This window comes from Sapajus apella, unplaced genomic scaffold (assembly GCF_009761245.1).
Source record: "Sapajus apella isolate SASKATOON/1434 unplaced genomic scaffold, GSC_monkey_1.0 scaffold44, whole genome shotgun sequence".
NCBI classification, from domain to species: domain Eukaryota; kingdom Metazoa; phylum Chordata; class Mammalia; order Primates; family Cebidae; genus Sapajus; species Sapajus apella.
The window spans coordinates 196,575-216,415 of record NW_022436984.1 but is presented as its reverse complement, the minus strand read 5'-3'; the positions used below and the strand labels follow the sequence as shown (position 1 = coordinate 216,415).

General features: G+C 52.0%; 1 protein-coding gene across 6 annotated transcripts in view; it reads left to right on the top strand.

Moving 5' to 3' along the window:
* The window catches only part of OTOF (otoferlin), a 100,006-nt gene that overhangs the window by 30,026 nt on the left and 50,139 nt on the right, over positions 1-19,841 (top strand). For 3 of the 6 annotated variants that reach the window (XM_032301250.1, XM_032301254.1, XM_032301255.1), the window contains exons 3-6: positions 1,741-1,829; positions 10,282-10,381; positions 13,570-13,751; positions 16,992-17,036. In XM_032301250.1, coding sequence (XP_032157141.1) covers positions 1,741-1,829; positions 10,282-10,381; positions 13,570-13,751; positions 16,992-17,036 — 416 coding nt within the window. The remainder of the gene's footprint in view (positions 1-1,740; positions 1,830-10,281; positions 10,382-13,569; positions 13,752-16,991; positions 17,037-19,841) is intronic. The other 3 variants (XM_032301251.1, XM_032301252.1, XM_032301256.1) reach the window with 1 other exon arrangement.

Sequence of the window (19,841 nt, the reverse complement as noted above, 5' to 3'; positions counted from 1 at the left end):
AAATTTCCCTATAAATGACAGCTATTATTCCTATTATTATTTATTATTGGCCTATGGAGCAGTCTGAATTTAGTTGGGTATAAAAATAGAACTAAAAAATAAAAAGTCACTGCCTTCCAGCCGATCTATCAAAATCCTCCCTGACACGGTCTCTTCACAGCGTCCTGAGCAGAACTCAGAGCTGCCTGATCCTGTCCAGTAGGGCTTCCTACTCCAGTCTCATGTCCTGTTTGCCCCTGGCCACCCCATCCCCTTATGCTTATGGTTCAGGGCGTGGAGTGGGGCAAGGACTCCTGCTGAGGCCCTCCGAATCCTCCCCCACTCCGGCTGGAGGCTGTGGGCCGAGGCTTGGTGTCTGCCATGATGGGGCCCCTCCTTGTGGTGTGGCGGCTTCTCTGGCATGCTCCAGCCAGCTCCGATGCTGCCAGCACAGCGGGCCTGCAAATGCTATCTTTCTCGTAGGATGCCATGTGGGTGCCTTCCGTGGGAGACCTGAGTGTCCTGTCACATGGTATGGAGCCCAAGCTAGGACACCTGGCTCTACCGCACTCCTGCTCCTGCCATGGGGCACAGCCCCACAGCCTCATCTGAGCTGAGACTCCTCCCCTGGTGGGCAGCCCATGGAAAAAGTGTCATCAGGTCACTCAAGCACAAATCAAAAACTTGTCACAGCCAATGGTAACAGGCTGGGCTCTTTGCCCTGCAGTGTTCCGTGGGGATCCTGCCAGGCCACTGCCCTGAAGATGCCACTGGGGACCTGCATGCCACACTCCCCTTCTTGCAGGTACCTCATCGCCATAAGCTGTTTCTCCAGGAAGTACCACAAAAAAAGCATGCCCAGGACAGAATTCTTCCCACCTTTCCCTCACTCAGTCTTCTTTCCCATCCCAGGAAGGTGGGCTGGGTGATGGCTGGAGGTAGCAGGGCCTTTGAGGAAGCCCTAGGAAGATATCTGGCTCTGCCCATTGGCAGGTCTTTACAGAAGGGGGCACTGGGTCACTTCAGTCTCTATTTTGAGCTCTTGTTGCCACTTTTAGGGCACCAGGAAAAATCCCAATCAAATTCCTATTCATCATTAGTACTAAGTTAAGGAGGAAGCAACACAGAGTGGTAAGGGCGAATCTAGAGACAGTGAGATGGGGACAGGCTGTGGGCCTGACCCCAGTAACACTAAGCAACTCAACCCTGTCCCCGATGTTACCATTGCCGGAGGGAGGAGTGGTCTGAGCTCCACCTAGGAGTCCAGGCGGTGCCTGCACCGGTCAGGGTGATTCTGATGGGAGAGAGCTGGAGCTCACAGCTTTATTTAGCACCCACCAAAAACCAGGCTCACGCCCACAATCCTTGCTGTCACTCTGGGGCCTGACCACCACCCTGGTGGCATGGTCCTCTCCCAACCCCCATCAGGAGCTGGGAGCCCATGGAAGCCACACTGTGTGGGCAGTGAGAAGTCCTGGTTAGGTCTTCACCTACCACATGACCTTGAGCAGGGCCCCCAACCGCTCCGAGCACTCTTTCAAAGTGAAAGAAGAGTGGACCCAATGTGCTCTCTACAAGGTGGTCGTCAGAACTAAATGAGATTCCAGGTGTCAATGCTTTGTCCCTGGGGAGCATGGGGCCCAAGTGAGGGACCACTCTGGCTGTTTGTTGGAGACCCCCCACACCAGAGATTGCCCTCCCACGCCCCCAGGCTCCTACCTGTTATTGCCACCAAAGCCAAAGCTGTCCCTCTCTCCCCAGATGTTTCGGTGGCCGGTGGCCAGCACCATCGACAGAAATGAGATGCTGGAGATTCAGGTTTTCAACTACAGCAAAGTCTTCAGCAACAAGTAAGTGTGGGATGGGGCAGGAGGGGATGGGCCTGGAGGGGCTGGGAGCCTGCCCTTCTCCTTGGGCTGCCGTCTGCTTGGGGCTTAAAAGGGGGACCTACACTCCCAACCTGCCTTGGATTGATCTTCAAAGACCAAAGAAGTCTTGGGCTGGTCTTTGATCCCCATTCTGCTCCCTCTTCTTGTCCTCAGAATCCCCCAGTCCTCCCAGCTGCTGTCAGCCAAGAACACCTGCCTCCTTTCACCCCTTCTGTTCCCAATCCCATCAAAGCTTCCTGTCCCTTTCTTAAAGTCTCCCTCAATGCCATGCTGGGGACAGTTACCCATTGGAAAGGCAAAGGATGGAGGGGCTGATGATCTCCTCCAAGAGACACTCTGTAGCCTTGAGGGCAGGCTTGACAGTTTAGGGTGCTGGTTTAGGAATCAGGCAAGGCTGATCTCAGACAATCATGTCAGTCATCTACTGTGTGACCCTGGGAAGATTACATACCTCTCTGATTTCAATGTGCTCATGTGTGAAAGGACATTTACCTCAAAGGGCAGCTGTGAGAATTAAGCGAAATAGATGTTCACTCACTCATTCAGCAAATGTTTCCTAAGTGCCGATTGTGTATCAGATACTGAACTAAGTGCTGCAGAGGGTGGGGTGCCTAGCCCTATGGAGCTTCCACTCCGCAAGTGAAATACACCTGCCATATGAGCATTATCACTATGAGGTGCTCAGTAAAAGTTGTGTTCTTCTCTCTAGGCCATGAAGAATAATTCAGAAGGATTTGAACAGGTTGGAATAGTGGCTAAGTATTATAAATGTAAAGTACTATCTTGGATTCAAAAATCACAGCCAGGTGTGGCACACACCTGTAGTCCTAGGTACTTAGGCAGATAAGCCAGGAGGATCATTTGAGGCCAGCCTGGGCAACATAGTAAGATCTCATCTCTTTAAAAAAAAATGATTGCTCTTATACAAGCTGGAGGAGTTCATGGCTTAACTGCAACACGTCCAAGGTATGGAGGTATTATTAGCTCACTGAGGACTCAGAATGACTCAACAGTGGGAGGAGACTACAAACAAAAGGAAAGTAGACCCCATCCTAAATCATACTAATAGAATTAAAGCACCTCTGATCTGAGCAGGAAAGACAAGGAGTCTACTGCTCTGATACTGCTTGTAGAGGATTCTTGTAGGCACCACCCTGCAGTTGCCAGGAGGAAAGTGATTTTAAGGATCACCTTATGACAAATGGATGAAAGCCTGAAAGGGAAAATCACAGAGGACCTGTTCATCCATTCATCCATACATTGATCCATCCATCCATCCATCCATCCATCCATCCACCTGCGCTTCCTTTTAGTCATCCATCTGTCTATACATTTGTCTATCCATCAGTTGACTCAACTCATCCTTCCTCCTCTCGTCCATCCGTTTATCAATCCATCCCTCCATCCATTTGTCAATTCATTTATCCACCCATTTATTCATCTATCCATTCATCCATCCATTCACCCATCCTTCCTTCCATCCATTCATCCATCAATCCATCCTTCTGTCCTTCCATCCATTCATCCACCATCCATCCTTTCATCCTTTCATTCATTCTTCCATCCATTCATCCACCCATTCATCCATCCTTCCATCTTTCTATCCATTCATCCACCAACCATCCTTTCATCCTTTTATTCATCCTTCCATCCACTCATGCATCTTTCTTTTTTTTTTCTTTTTTTTTTTTTTGAGACAGAGTCTTGCTCTGTGGCTCATGGTGGAGTGCAGTGGCCTGATCTTGGCTCACTACAAGCTTCACATCCCTGGTTCAAGTGATTATCCTGATTCTCCTGCCTCAGCCTCCCGAGTAGCTGGGATTACAGGTGCTCACCACCATGCCCAGCTAATTTTTGTATTTTTAGTAGACACAGTGTTTCGCCATGTTGGCCAGGCTGGTCTTGAACTCCTGACCTCTTCCCGCCTTCACCTCCCAAAGTGCTGAGATTACAGGCATGATCTACTACTCCCAGCCCATCCTTCCATCTGTCCATTCACCCATTCATCCATCCATCCATCCACCATCTTTTCATCTAGAAATGTCAACCTTGTAGTCACTCATCGTACACATACTGAACAAATACTTTCTGTCAGTCAGACACTGTGCTAGTCACTGGAGATACTGAGATGAAGGATTGAGGCACAGTCCCTGCCCCTACACTCCCAGAAGGTTTTCTGCCATGGGAAGAGGAAAGAGAGGTGTGTATCTAGAGGTAGGATGAGGAACAGGCTGCTTGAAGACAGCAGACAGCAGAAAGATAACCAGCCTCTCCAGCCAGTGTGCTGTCTTAGGAGGTAATAAGCTCCTTGCCACTGGGAGAGGGTGAGCGAAGAGTGGATCATGTTGTAGAGGGAATTTCTGAGTTAGGAGAGGCCCAGCCATATGGGCCTCAGAGAGTCCCTGATTCTGTGGGTTTTATTAGGAGCTTTCAAAATCTCAGCTGAGTGTAGGGCAAGGGCATTTCAGACCTGCTGGCAGAGCCACATGGAGAATGTTTAGGGCACAGAGGCCTTCCCTTTGCCTCCCATGGCATGACACCATTCAGGAAACTGCCTTTGGCACCCACAAACAAGGTTGGTGAGACACCCCCACCAAGGGCCCCCCAGGCAAAGCACAGCCTTCTTCCCTGGAGTGAGATACTATGAGAGTGTGACCTATGAGGACAGGAGAAACAGGAACAAGCGCCAGGCCCACACACAGACCAAGTGGGTGTGAAGGAGGAAGCCGAATCAGAAGTCAAGCACTAGGGAGGGCGCCTGAGAGCCCTGCAGGAACCCAACTGTGGATGTCAGAGCATCCAGGAGCCATATGGCTTGGCCACTACAACCTTAGCTGTGCAGGGGAGGAAACTGAGTCTCAGAGGGGATCCTGAGGTCGCATGGATAGACAGTGGTAGACCCAGGGCTAGAATGCATGTCTGTTATCTCCTCTTCCTAATCCAACTCCCAGAAACCAAAGTATTTGAGCAGTGATGGTGGAAACTGAGGACATGGAAGACATTGCTAAATCATTTACAATGAAAGCCGCCAGCCTAACCACTGAAATGCTGGAAACCCTTGAGCCCATCAAAAAACCGCTACAAACAAATCAGAAGTATTTGGGAAATTGACTACCATGCAGTGAATATGTTGAAAGTTACAGTTTCTATTAGGTGGTTTTATTTGTTTGTTGTTTGTTTTGGAGACAGTCTCACTCCATCACTCAGGCTGGAGTGCAGTGGCGTGATCTTGGCTCACTGCAACCTCTGCCTCCCAGGTTCAAGTGATTCTCCTGCCTCAGCTTCCCGAGTAGTTGGGATTACTGGTGCCTACCACCACGCCCAGCTAATTTTTGTGTTTTTAGTAGAGGCAGGGTTTCGCCATGTTAGCCAGACTGGTCTCGAACTCCTGTCCTCAGGTGATCCACCTGCCTCAGCCTCCCAAAGTGCTGGGATTACAGGCGTCAGCTACTGCATTTAATTTAGGTGTTAAGTGCCAATAAAAAGAAAGACAGAAAGGGGGGATAGTTCCTATCCTAACTCTCCTTCTTCTCTCCCTGCCCCCATCCAAGAAAGGCAGTGCCCTGATTAGTTTGTGGAATAAAAGAATGAATAAATGCCCCCAGGGTGTTAGGAGGCAGAGGTTATATAGAGCAAGAGAGCCTGCAGGGGGGACTCAGAGCAGCCCCTCTTCTCTGAATGGCTCAGGGCACTCAAGGGTAACACTCAGCTTCACATGACTGATGCATTTGGGGAAACTGAGGTAACGGAGGCTGGTCTGAGAAATGAGCCTGATCCCATCACTGCCATCTCAGAGAGAGGGACTGTCCTAGAAGCAGAGAGCAGCATGGAAACTCGCCCCTCACCCAGTAGTTCCAGAGGCTGCCAGGAGGCAGAGACATGGTGTGAAGGAAGGAGGCATCCTAGTCAGAAACCAGGAGACCTTCACTTCTGCTCAGCCCCATCTGGAACAAAGACCACATCCAGGAAGCTTCGACTTTCCCATGAGGAAGAAATGTTAGGTTCAGGAGATTTTGTGCATCCAGCTCTGCCTGTCTGGGACCTCTGAGGGGCCATGGCCTGGCCTCCAGCCTCCTGCCTGCTGAGGATGCCAGGGGCCCTGAATAATTCAGGAGCCAGAAGAGCAGGAGAGGCCTCACAGGGCCCGGGACACCCGACACGGGCTCCCAGGGGAAAGTGATGAATTATTGACAGGATTCTGGTGCCTAGTTGCTGCTCTATTGTGGTCAGTCTGAGGGCCCGTCTGGACTAGAAGCCTCCTCCTGCCAGCTAATTACGTGGGGATCCTAGCTCTGCCCAGCCCCCCAGCCCTCATGGGGCCAGCCAGCCTCCTATGAGAGGTGCCCTCTTTGCCCTGGTGACCTGGATGCCATGTAAGGCAAGTAGTAGGAGGACATGGAGTTAGCCCCAGCTCCTTCACCTAATAGCCCCCGGGAAACTGAGGCCCAGAGAGGCCTCTTGTCCAGGGTCACACAGCAGATTCAGGACAGAGGCAGGTCTCAGCCCAGGCCTCCTGACGCCTACACTAGTGCTCCTTCCCACAGAACACATGACCTCACAACTCCCATTTCCAGGGAAATGACTCGGCTGTCTAAGGGGCATATGAGCCCACTGTTCCTTAGTCATCCTGGGCCCCACTCTCTCAGGCAGCTCCTCCATGCTGACCCACGCAGAGGAGCAGGACACTACTATGCATGCAGACAGGATGCACAGAGGCCAGCTGCGGCAGGCAGAGTCACCTCCAGGGTCACCACGGGGGCCAGAGCTAGGGGCTTCTCCTATCTCTTCCTGTCCCAGCTTCTTCCCAGAGAATATCTATAGAGGACGGGCTGAGGGATAGCATCCTAGAAGCAGCGTCAGGGCCTTTGCTTTGAAACCGTGTTTTCATGGAAAGCACTGTTTTTGCTTAAATGGTATGTTACAGACCAAAGGTTTATAAAAATGCTTTTCTTTAACTTTACATAAGACTGAGATAATATCAATTATCTGTGTCAAAGAATATAATCTTTACTTTTATTTGAGAGAGGTTGGGGGTGAACTGTTAGGAGTTAAAAGCCTCCAAGCCACTCTTGGGGGTATGGGAAATTGATTCCTTTAATCTTGCAAACTCCTAGCACCCCAGTCCCCCATCCAGACCATAGACCAGCCTGGGCTCTTGGAGGCTGTGCAGAGCTGGAAGGGTGGGGGACAGCCTGGATCTGCTGCTGGAGCCCAACCTGCAAAAGAGACGCCCCCGTGTGGGCCCTCCAGATGGTCAGCCTTGCGTATTATTAGAGAGGGAGGAGGGGCTGGCATCCGAGTGCCGGTGGCGTTCGAGGAATTTCTCATGAGCAGTCTCCTTGCCACTGTCCGGTGGAAGCTGGAGGGCTAGGAAAGGAGCCAAAACCATACCACTGGTAAGGGGTGAAATCTCCCTTGGGTCCTGCTGAGTGAGCCCATATCTGTCTGACTCCAGAGTGCAGGCTCTTCACTGTCTACACTGCTTCCCTTTAGGGATGGCATTCTGCATGTGGACAGGGCTCGGACCAGGGTGTGAAGAGTGGGGGATTTGTCTGGAGCCCAACCTTGGCACATTGTGTGATTAAAAGCTGTGGCTGAATGGACTACCAGTGACAGCCCCATCACTGTCACCACCACGGGATTATCCAGCAGAGGCTTGAAAGCACATGTCAGGGAGGTTGTTCCAGGGATTCCTCCTGGAAGGGGTGCTGGACAAGGTCTCCTCTCAGGTTCTTCCCAAGTCTAAGGTCTGAGACTCAGGCAGGTTAGGCCTAGAAGGCACCAGATGCCTCTCTGAGCACTTGCAGGGGGAATAGCTCCACCCTGCCCCCTGGGGGTGTCTTGTCACATTGCAGCACCTCCGCTGATCCTGGGGAGCTGCCTCTGCTGTGCTTGAGCATCTAATTCTGCAGAGATGTGCCTGATCACCCCATGCTTAACAGGTGCCCGACAGGCCCTAGAGGAATCAAGGCAGCTGAATAGCCATCGGCAAAGGATAACAGTAGAGCAGGGATTCTCAAAGTGTCTCCCCAGCCAGCAGCTTCAGCATCACCTGGAAACTTGTCAGAAATACACATTCTCAGGCCCCCTCCCACCCACTGAATCAGAGCCTGGGGGCAGGGCCAGTGGTGTGAACTGAAGTACGGTGGACTCAGTTCTGTGACTTCACATTAGAAGCTTGAAGTGGCCATGGTGGGAGTATGTATGCCACGGAAACCAGCAAAAGCTGCAGATCAGCACTGCCCTCTCCTCTCCCACCGGTGACACATTTTCCAACACATCCACAGAGAAGGGTGTCACAGCCATCTGTGTTTTCACAAGCCCTCCAGGTGATTCTGTTCATGCTGATGTTTGAGAAACACTGATTTAGAATAAATGAGGTGAGGCTGCAGGAAGGAGTGTATCCTTTCGTGCCCATGGTCTCCTGTTGGAATGTCTACATGGTATGGAAGCTAAGAGTCCCCTTCCCCCTTCATTTTATAAAGACCAAATTGGGACTCAGGGACAGCGGCTCCAGGGCTCCTGGCCCCCAGCCCAGCACTTCTGTCTCTGGGGCACTGCCTGAGCTGGGGAGAGGTGCCTGCAGCTGTGGGAGAAGGCTTTCACGGGGCTGCTCGAAGCGCCCAGAAGCCCAGTTTGTCTTTAGAGTGGTGTGAACAGTTTCACCCTTGGGGAGGTGGGGTGCACTGGCGGATGAGACTCTGAGCTCAAGAGGGGAGCATTTCATATCCATCCATCACGGCCACCCTGCCACTTCCTCCCCTCACACAAATGGGAGGATTTTTAAAAAATCAGTGTTCATTCTCCACAGACCTCAGTGTGGTATAGACATCAAGCACATCTAAGTCAGAATTTACCTGATACCTCACCTTACCCAGATGTGTCATTAATTAGCTGTGTCCCTTCCCCTTCCATGGCCTCACTGTCTTCCTCTATCAATCTCAGGCAGATAATGTCCAAGGTCCCATCCAGCTCTCACACGACCTGGATGCTTCCCTCACCTTTGTGCTTTCAGCTACAAATGGTGTATGTGTTCCAATCCACCCCATGTAGAAGCACCATGTGAGGACGTCTCTCTGAGTTCCCTGTTCTCTCCCAGAGCAATAAAAAGCCTTCTGACCGTGGGGTGCAATGGGGTTGAAGTCAACTCCATCAGCATTGATTGGGCATCCACTGTTGTTCATTAATTCAGCCAGCAGGTATTGAGATCTCTAGTATGCTAGAAATGTCAGACAGAGGCTGGAATAGAAAGCACCAGCCGTGCCTTTGAGGGGCTCACGGTTTAGAGGCAGCACGTGAATAGCAACGGACCCAACTGCTTTGGAGTGCTGGCTGTGTGCTGGGGCCTCTGATAAGAACACTTGCAGGGCCAGGCGCAGTGGCCCATGCCTGTAATCTCAGTACTTTGGGAGACCACGGGCAGACAAATCACCGGAGGTCAGGAGTTTGCGACCAGCCTGGCCAACATGGTGAAACCCCGTCTCTACTAGAAATACAAAAATTAGCCATGTGTGGTGGCGCATGCCTGTAGTCCCAGCTACTCAGGATGCTGAGGCAGCAGAATCACTTGAACCCAGGAGGCAGAGGTCCCAGTGAGCTGAGATTGCGCCATTGCACTCCAGCCTGGGTGACAAGAGTGAGACTCTTATCTCAAACAAAACAAAATAAAACAAATAAACAAAAACACTTGCAGATGATCTCATGTAGTCCTTCAACAACAACTGTGAAGCAGGGCTTATCAGCTCATCTTACAAGAAAACTGAGACTGAGAGAGCTTAAGGAAGTTGCCCATGAAGAGATAACTCGCTAGTCAGTGTCAGAGCTGGGCTTCAGATCCCTGTCTCTTGGACGCCAGGACTGTGCTGTTAACCAAAGCATTGCACTGCCTCTCCCCAGCTGTGCAGCACCGTGGGGGCTCTGCAGTCACAGCTTCCTGCCGTCCAAGAACTTACAGGCTGTGGATGCGGAATGGATGAGTGAGCGCTGTTGGTGTGGGCTGGAAGCCTCGGTCATGGTTAGGGAGGTGGAACCAGAGGAGTTACTTGTCCATCCAGGAACCTCAGGTCCTTCCCCAGCCTCCACACTGAGCATCTAGAAGCTTCTCTGCAAAGGCTCAGCTGAAGCTGGAGTCCATGCACCCTTCCCTGCAGTCTGTAGACATCCTCTAAGGTTGCTCACTGCTCCTTGGAGCTCTCCCAAGGAAACGGGCCTCCCACAAACAACCATCCACAGCGGGACATGTTACCCTGGCTGCGACCAGCCCTGGCTCCTGGTCCACCTTCTCCAACCCAGCCCAGAGCCAGGAGCAAGCCCACCCGAGTCCTCCCCAAGCCATTACGGCTCTTGGGACATCAGTCTTGCTCCTTACCCTGATCTCTTCCATGTCACCACCGTGCCCTCTTTCTGTCCCCAGGCTCATCGGGACCTTCCGTATGGTGCTGCAGAAGGTAGTAGAGGAGAACCACGTGGAGGTGACCGACACGCTGATTGATGACAACAACGCTATCATCAAGGTGGGTGTGCCCCAGGGAGCTCCTGGACTTTTCCCTATGGGACCATCTGGGTGTCTGTTTTCCCTGCCCCACACATGGGGTGGTCTGGAGAATGCCCCGCATGCATGGTGAGGTGTGGCGGGAGGAGGAGACTCAGGTCAGACTCGGCCGTAACGGCTTGATCTGCAGCCGAGCCTGGGGCCCTGAAGTAGGCGTCTCTGCACTTCCTGCGGTGGGAATGCACCAACCGGTCCTTCCATTCAGACCCAGCTTGGGAGTCACTAAAGAGGCTTCTCTCATCGCCCAAAGGCCAGACTGAACCCTGCTGGGGTTCAAGGGCATGACCTTCACTCTGCACATCTGGCTCGGCTTCCCCCTGGGAGGGCAGAGACCTCATTTCCTATTGTTTGTCACATCCCAGATCTTTTTCATGAGCATGCATGCACTAGTGATGCACAGCCCCGAGGTTCCTGAAACATGTTCTAACAAAGGAAGGAAGTAACCCACTAGGACAGCCTGAGCCCAGGCTCTGCTTTCATTCCTCAGTCCTCTTGAGCTCAGCCATGGCCACTTGTGGGCACCTGGCATGATGGTGAGAAACAGGTATGAATCTTGGGCCACTCACTCACTGTGTGACCTGGGCAAGCTACATATCATCTGCAAAGTGAGCACAATTATAGTATCCATCTCACAGGATTGTTCTGAGAACTAAAGGAGAATACACAGAAAGTACCTAGAACAGATATGCACAATAAATCTATAATATCGTTAGCTATTGTTTCCTGACCTCAGTTTACCCATGTATAAAATGGGGCTGTGCCATGAGGTCCTGTGTAATATATAGCCCTATGTAGTGACCAGGAGGAACAGCCTCAGAAGCCAGGACTGCAGCCATGGGGAGCTAGAAGGAACCCTCTTCTCCCATGGGCAGGGGTGGGCAGGGAGGGCTTCTTAAAGTTACAGGGGTCTCAGCCACCTCAAGAGTAGAAGGGGTACAGAACAAGCCACGTATGGACACCAGTGGGAGGAGGGCTGGGAGGAGAACACAGAAGCCTGGATGAAGTGTGGATAGTGTGAGAAGTGAGATGAGAGGACTGGGGAGCGAGCAGGATGGACAGATAGCACAGCCCATGCCCTGGATTTCCAGAATCAGACTTAAGATGTTAGAGGAGGAAGGGACTCACAGATCACCTAGCCCACTTGCCACCCACCTCCTCTACCCATTGTTATGAATGGGAACAGTGAAGTCCTACATGCAGAATAAATTTGGCCATGGTCAGAGCAATAGTCAACAGCAGAGGCCCAGGACTTCCAATGCCAGACCACCATTTTCCCACAACATACTTGGTTCCACCAAGAGAGTCACATCGGTTCCATGGAAAGGACATGGGGCTTGGAGACAGGCAGCCTGGGCCCAAATCCCAGCTCCGGTACTTCCTAGCTGGGTGACTTAAAGCAAGTCACTTAGCCTTCAGATATGCTAGGTAAGGTAGGTTACAATGCTGAAAAGATCTAATAAGTGTACATTCAAGCATCTCGGCATGATGTCTAGAACAGCGACGGTTCAGAAAACATGTGCACCTTCCCCTTCCCTTGGGAAATCTAAGCTGGGGCACTGGGGGGTCCAAACACTGAATGAGGGCCGCCTATCTTGGTCTCAGGCACAAGTCACCTCTAGACCTGTGAGGAAGGGTGATGCTTTCTGGGGACCTCCCATCACCCGTGTAGCTTGAGGAAGGAACTAGAATGAGTATTCCCTGTGCACTGGGGGAAACTAGAGCTGCAAGAGAGTAATGGCCCCAGGACACAGAGCAGGAAGCCCAATCACGATTCTCCATTGCTAAGCCTGAGCTCGGGCTGGGTGCTGTTGGAAATAGATGGTCAGTACCACAAAGAAAAATTAGCGCTGAGACAAATGATCTTGTAGCAATGCAATTTTTATTTCCTGGACTGCAGGAAGGGTACTCTTGCTAGCCATCTTGCCAGAAGAGTACAATGAACAAAGGAAAACAGACAAATTTATCCCTTACGCATTTGGGGTTGACCTTACTGCTGTGTCTGATCTCCGTTGGCTGGAGCCAGACCTCACAATCTAAACTAAAACCCGATTGGCTAATAACTTAAAAGTTTTCTAAACAGGTAAAAGCAATGGAGAGCTGGGACATGCCTGTGGGCACGTCTAGCACAGATATCTTGGTTAAAGTACAAGGACATAGAATGTACTACGTGCCTGTAAGCATGGCATGTCTAACAGCTACATAAGATAGGGCTTAACAAAGTTTTCAGCACACTCATTCTTTAACAAGAAAGGAACTTTAAAAAAGAACTTTTCTACTTCCCACAGGTCCCTTACTTTCTCCCAGAGGAAAACCCTAAGGCAGCCCCAAGATTCTCTCCCTCTCCAGGGTAGGAAGCGTGGGTGTGAGCCTGGCCTGGGCTCCTCTCCTGGAGGCCACTTTCAGCTCATTCTGACGCATTTCCAACAAGCCGATTTCTGGCTGGCCACGACTCATGCCCACAGGCAGCCCTTGTTCTAAGGAGAGGAGATGACCTGATCATGGGAATGCCGAATGGCACTCTGGGTTATGTATACAGTGGACTCAGGTTGAGTCTGGGCTCAGTTGTCCCAGGCAGGCCAGGCCCCTCCACCTCGAGCACGGGACCTGGAGCCAGATCCTAGTAAGCTGATCAGGTCTGTACAAGTCAGCCTTTCAGAGCCTCTGTTTTTTCTTTTTGCTTTTCCTTTCTTTTTTTCGTTTAGACAGTCTTGTTCTATTGCCCAGGCTGGAGTGCAGTGGGGCGGTCTTGACTCACTGCAACCTCCACCTCCCGGGATCAAGTAATTCTCCTGCCTTAGCCTCCCAAGTAGCTGGGATTACAGGCATCTGCCACCATGCCCAGCTAATTTTTTCATATTTTTAGTAGCGATGGGGTTTTACCATGTTGGCCGAACTGGTCTCAAACTCCTGACCTCGTGATCTACCTGCCTCAGCCTCCCAAAGTGCTAGGATTACAGGGGTGAGCCACCATGCCTGGCCGAGCCTCTGTTTTCTCATTAGCAAAATGGGGTAGAGGGATCCTACCATCCTGACCTCTTCTAGTGAGGTAAGGGTGTGGAAGCACTGCAAAACACCACCAAGCAGCCACATAGACAGGGTGAGGATTGCTGCCGCCGTCCCAGCTGCTCACCACCACCTCTCTCCCTTCAGACCAGCCTCTGCGTGGAGGTCAGGTATCAGGGCACCGACGGCACAGTGGGATCCTGGGACGATGGGGACTTCCTGGGAGATGAGTCTCTTCAAGAGGAAGAGAAAGACAGCCAAGAGACGGATGGACTGCTCCCAGGCTCCCGGCCCAGCTCCCGGCCCCCCGGAGAGAAGAGCTTCCGGAGGTAACAGGCAGGGCCCTTCTGGCTGCCCGATGCCCCCAAGACACAGGGAAGAGGCCTAAGGCCTGGTCCCCCTGGCCTGGCTGGGCTCAGAGTACAGGGCTGAGCTTCTGGAGAGACATCCAAGAGGTGGGAAGATATTTCCTGCCAGAGTGAAGCCAGTGATCCTGGCTGGGCCCTGGCCTTTCTTCCTCTTGAGAAGAGAGTGCGCCCGGGAACCCCCGGAGGCCAGGATCACACCCTGCAAGTGTCCTGCCACCCACAGACCCCGGGAGGCTGGATCCAGGCCAGCTCATTCCACGTGCACTATTTTTACAAAACAGAAAACACAGTTGTATTACTATTAGAGTCCAAGGGGACTCTAATCTGGGCTGGCCTGGTAAGGCATTGTCCATGGGTTCCTCAGTCACTGGGAAGTATGTGTTAAATGCCAGTAAGTCAAGGGTGCATCTAAAGGACCAGGGTGTGTTTTGAGAATGGACCCTCCATGCCATTGGAAACACCCCTGTAATCTCCTTCCACACTTTCCTTTCCAAGTAAAGTTTACTCAGCCCCTCCGCTGAAGAAAGCATAGGTTCTAAATTAGTGTAATTGAATTGAAATACTTTTATGAGACAAATATGTTTTCTCCTTTGCACTTGAATGAGTTCCCACCCTCTTAGGCACCCCTCACGCACACGTGCACATGTGTGCACATACACAAGCTTCAGAAGCCCTGGGAGCCGATGAGTAATAGTAACAAGGTCAAAGTGACCAGGCCTGCCACAAATATGGCAAGACTGTTTACCCCAGGCCAGCCACCGGCATGGGGCAGCCCCGCACCAGCTTGGAGCTCGTACCCTCGGACTCCTGGCTCCTCAGCAGAAGACCCAGGCCTGAGTCCCAGCTCTGCCTCTTACTAGTCATGTGACCCTTGATAAGGCACAAAACCTCTCTCCTCACCTGTAAAATGGGGGACACAGCAATGAAACCCCCCCTGCCCTGCTGTTGGGAACGCCAGAGGAATCATGGAGGAACAGGTGGCAATGGAGGTGCTGAGGGCTGACCATGTCCAGGCAGGTGACAGACAAACAGGTTTCTGGTAGAGCAGCAATGCAAAGGCTATTGGGAGCCCTCATCCATCTGTCAGGATGCCTCACAGGAGTGTCAGGATTGAGTGAGGTGCACCTGTGAGCCCCACCCCTATGCCTGGCATTCGGCAGGTGCTTGGCCAGTGCTCACTTCCTTCCTCTTCACTGACTCCATGTTACCCTGATGTCAGCTTCTGCGCTGAGCAGCACCTAACCTTCTGGCTCAGGCGCTGTCCAAGCACCTTCTCAGCTCTTGCACCCCACCCTATACCATGGACTCTGCAGAAGCCACCCACACGGGAGCCTTACTGCCCAGGGGCAGGGGTAGGAGACTCATTTACTCCGTGTTCCCCTCGCATCCCCAGGCTCCCAGTGTTGCAGACAGAAGGAATCCCTAACTGCATGGGCACTCCACACTCAGCAGCAGAAAACCGGTGTGTTCCAGACCCTTGCAAGGCAGCATATGCCTGCCCTAGACTCTGGAGAGAAAGAGACTTCGGCCCTGACCACACTCACATGCACACACGTGTGCACACAAGTGCCCATGCGTTTGCACAGACTCACATGCACTGCATGACACCGCTGGATTCTGGGCTCTGCTGCTGATGCTGCCTCTAGGAGTCACATCTTAGAAAGGACAAAGAAGGAAACCCAGCTTTAGTCTTGCAGCTAAACTTTATACACCTGAGCCTTTCCTCCTGAGTCCCTGTATTCTACCACCCTCTCCTCTTCTCATTTTCTCTACCTGACCTGGCTCTCCTGCCCTCCATGGGCCCCACCCCACTCTGCTGCCCAAAACCTCTTCTGCTGGCATCTTCTCTGCTGGGTGTCATCCAGGAGTTTGGGGCAGGAGCCACTTTTCTCATTCTCCTTATTGATCATTCTTCCATTCCAGTGGACACCTGCAGAAGCCAGGTACCTTCATCCTATCCTGGGGCCAGAGGACAGTGGGGCACTATGCATGGTGGGGCTCTGAGACAGAGGGGCACAGGGCGGGCATGCAGAAGCGTGTGCATGTGGGGTCAGTACACAACATGCAGCCTCACACCAAGAATGTTTTTAATCAGTTCCCCCAGCCCCTAGAGAGCTCGAAAGTCCTCTGCTGCCCACCTTCTCCAGGCTGAGCCCCAGAGTTGCAGCAGCTCCCTAAGCAGCTCAGAGGAGCCGGCACAGCTGGCCGCGCTGGGATGTTGTGCTTGAGACACAGTCCTCCTCTGCCGGGAGCTGTTCTCTGCTCAGTAATCTCAGGTTTCAGTCGATTTGGGCAGCCAGAGGCCTGGCTGATGTTATTGCCTTTGAATTACAGACTGATCTGCTTGCCTAATGTAAGGGTTAGCTGGTCAGCGCTGGACTGCCACTGCGCTGCATCTAGGACTTCAGGTCTTGAGCCATCAGGGCATGGAGTCAAGCCTACCTGGGCAGGCTCTGTGCCAGAACAGGGTGTGAGGACAGGAATCATTTGCTAATTATTATTCATTTTCTTGTCTTCATCTTCATTGTCACGGCCTTGGGAAAGCATTGAGAGAACATTCTGGAAAAGTTTTCTGGAAGCCTCCCTAAAGTGAGATAGGAACACCGTTTTCTCCATCTCTGAGTCCTGGAGTCATAGCTCGCTTACTGCCCAACCTACACCCCCAAAACTTCCCCACTCACCAGTGCGTCCTCCACAGCAGCACCCCCAGCCCCATCTCAGGCTCGCAGAACAGGCTTAGCCCACTGTTCCCCTAGAGGCCCCCAGAGCCTGGGAGTTCCCACCCCATTGGAGGGGAATAGGGGAGCCGGTGGGCAGAGGAGCAGGGTGGCCCAGACCCAAAGGGTGGCCAAGCTCATCTAACCCCGTGTTCCCTGAGGAAGCTGCGACCCACACGGTGGAATCTTCAGACCTTAGCCTGGTGCCCTGAGATATCAGAGCTTGGGGCTGAGACAGTGGCCACCCAGGCCCAGCGCTGTGAGCCCCTCCCCTCTCCCACACGGCAGCGTCCACAGCCCTGGGACCCCTACCCTGCAGACCTAGGCTTGTTACTCTGTGAGCAGCTGTTGGGGGAGAGGTCAGCAGGACAAGGAGTCCCCCGGGAAGAGTCCAGGTCTGCGGGGCCAGGGCTGAGGCCAGTGTCTCTGGTCCACAGCCCCTCACATGTGTCCCCTTGTCTCCTCATTTCTTCTCCCTACTCAGCAAAGGCAGAGAGAAGACCAAGGGAGGCAGAGATGGCGAACACAAGTAGGTGTCCCAGGCCAGGGCAGATGGGGCATCATCTCTGTGGGAGCAGAGGCCTCTTCCCCGAAGGCTGTGGATGGTGGGGCGGGCTCGGCTGAGAGGCTCAGGAGTGGGTTGTCCCAGCAGAGCTGGTATGGGGAATGCAGGGCCAGGAAGGCCTTTTCACCTGACCACAGGGATGAGGGACGAGAGGGGTGAGGGTGGGGGCAGGAGGTGGCCAGGCCATCTGGTGTTCACTCTGGGCTCTTGGCGGTGACCATCTTCCTGTCAGTGTTTTGTTCCTCCTCCACTGTTCAGCCCCCATCCTGTGGCCTTCAGGCTTCCCTGTGAGGGAAGGGACAGCTAAAGGCAAAGGGGAGAGGGGCATGAAGACCTAAGGGACCCCTCCCCCAACAAGGTCAAGGCAGAGCCAGGCAGCTGGAGGCCTAAGGAGGCGGAGCTCTGGGCATTGTTGTGGCTGCAGGTCATGGGCGAAGCTGGAGACCCCCAGGAAGCTAAGGAGAGGCGACCATTCGGGCAGCTCTCTCTGTCTTCATCTCCCCAAAAGGCTTCCTGGGGAAATGAGATCAGGGTGCTCTCTGGAGAGAACTGGAGAAGGGGACTGTAGATGGGAGGGGCCGGTCACAAGGACCTGGAAAGATTCGAAGGCTGGGGGTTGTGAATGGGTCTGGTAGGCACCCCTAGAAGCACACTGACATCTGGAGGACTCTAGCATCATGGGGTCTCACAAGGGCAGGGTAGCCAAGGCTGACCACACTGGAGGAGGCCTCAACACCTGCTCTTACAGATGACAAATCTGAGTCTCAGAACGGGGCCAAGCTGGACCCAGAACACAGAGAACCTGATTTCTAACCTGGAGCTCACCATAGACCTAGGAAGTTTAGAGCACTTAACTGTACCCTAAGTTTAATCTAATTTTCTAAACACCAATGAGAGCTGAAAAGCCAGGAATGTGGTCTTTTTTATTTTCCAGATAAGGAATCTGAGCCCAAGAGATGTTAAGAGATTTGCTCAAAACTGTGGCCTCAATACATTAAAAATTAGTTCATCTGAAGATATCATGGGAATATCAGGATTGTGTGTTTAGGGTTCTGAACTGATCAACACTGGTGTGGCCTTGGGGTATCTGCTTGCATTAAGATCCAGGGGAACTCACAGCCTCATTCATTGCTTCAAAAAAAGTATCTAACTCAACGTTTGTTTTGCACAAGAAAAAGCAATGATGATGCAGCGTCAATTCTTTAGTGACGGAGGAAATGACGCTGTGTAGAAGGAGCTCCAGCCCAGAGACCTGAAGGATCGAGGCGTTTTCCAAGTTCCCAGTAAGGAAAGAAGCCTCAGGCAGAGCATGTGTCAAGGCTCAAACAGGGCCAGGGAACTAAATCCAGGGCAAGTGGAGATGATGGGGAATGCTGAGCTGGGGATCCCCTTAGGGAGTCCTCCAGGGTTCAGGTTTCTCCACAGATGCTTAGATGTAAAGGGCATATGAATGAGATATGAGCAGCCTGTCCAGCCCCAGGTTCTCTGCCTGAGATCGGCGATGCTCTAACGCCCTTCTTGATGCCCAGCTCCGCAGTCTGTCCCAAGCCAGACCCACAGGGACACAGACTGGCCTGATCCCTTTGACTGGCTACCATTGGAGTAAGAGGTGCCTCACAGTGCCAGCACTTAGTAGGTCCACAAAAATGCTTGTTCCCTAGCCCTTCTGTGTCCTAATTTCTTGCCATCTCTAATTAGCACATGAGATAAAGTAAACTGGCATGTATTATTATTATTTTAATGTGTGCAATAGGATTATTGAAAGAATAGGAAAATTGGATTTCTAAGAAGAGATTGAACAAATTTAGGCTGGGTGCAGTGGCTCACACCCATAATCCCAGCACTTTGAAAGGCCAAGGTGTGTGAATCACAAGGTCAGGAGTTTGAGACCATCCTGGCCAACGTGGTAAAACTCCATCTCTACTAAAAATACAACAACAACAAAAAATTAGCTGGGCATAGTGGCAGGTGCCTGTAATCCCAGCTACTCAGGAGGCTGAGGCAGGAGAATCACATGAACTCGGGAGGCAGAGGTTGCAGTGAGCTGAGATTGCGCCACTGCATTCCAGCCCTGGTGACAGAGTGAGACTCCATCTCAAAAAAAAAAAAAAAAGAGATTGAACAAATTTTTAAACTCTTTAGTCTGGAGGACTGAACCATTGGGACAGATTTCAATTTCTGCAATGTTAATGTGTGGCAAAGCTGCTTTGTATCTATCTCCACTCTTGAGAAGAGAGAAATGGAAATAGATGGAAGTTACAGTAGAGGAACAAGATTCAACCCGTGAAAGAACTCATTGTGTGACATTCTGGGATAGGCTGGTTTGAGGAGATAGGAAATCACCCCAGAATCTTCCATGCTGCTGCTTACTTGAGCCTTGCAAAGGGCTGGGCCACCAGCAACAACTGAAAAGCCAGCTTCTCTGACAGTCCTGGGGTCAGGATAAGTGCGTGGGGGTCTCCCAGCCCTTCTAGTATGTCATGGGCACATGTGCAAAGGGGCCAGTTTGGGGACAGGGTGGTTCTTGTATAAAGGGTCAACCTATCCTGTCCTCCTGTAGGAAGCTATTCAAAAACTAACTGAAATTCAACACACTTTCAAAGATACCTGTTGAGACTAAAATTATGAAATTCCCTGTGCTTGGGGCATGGGACATTTTAAAAAATAAACCCATTAAGGGGTGCTTGGATGACATGCTCCCAGGTTTTGAAAACTGGGCCGTTTGAGCAATGGAAAGAAGGACCACAGAGCCTGTTTCTCATAGATAGG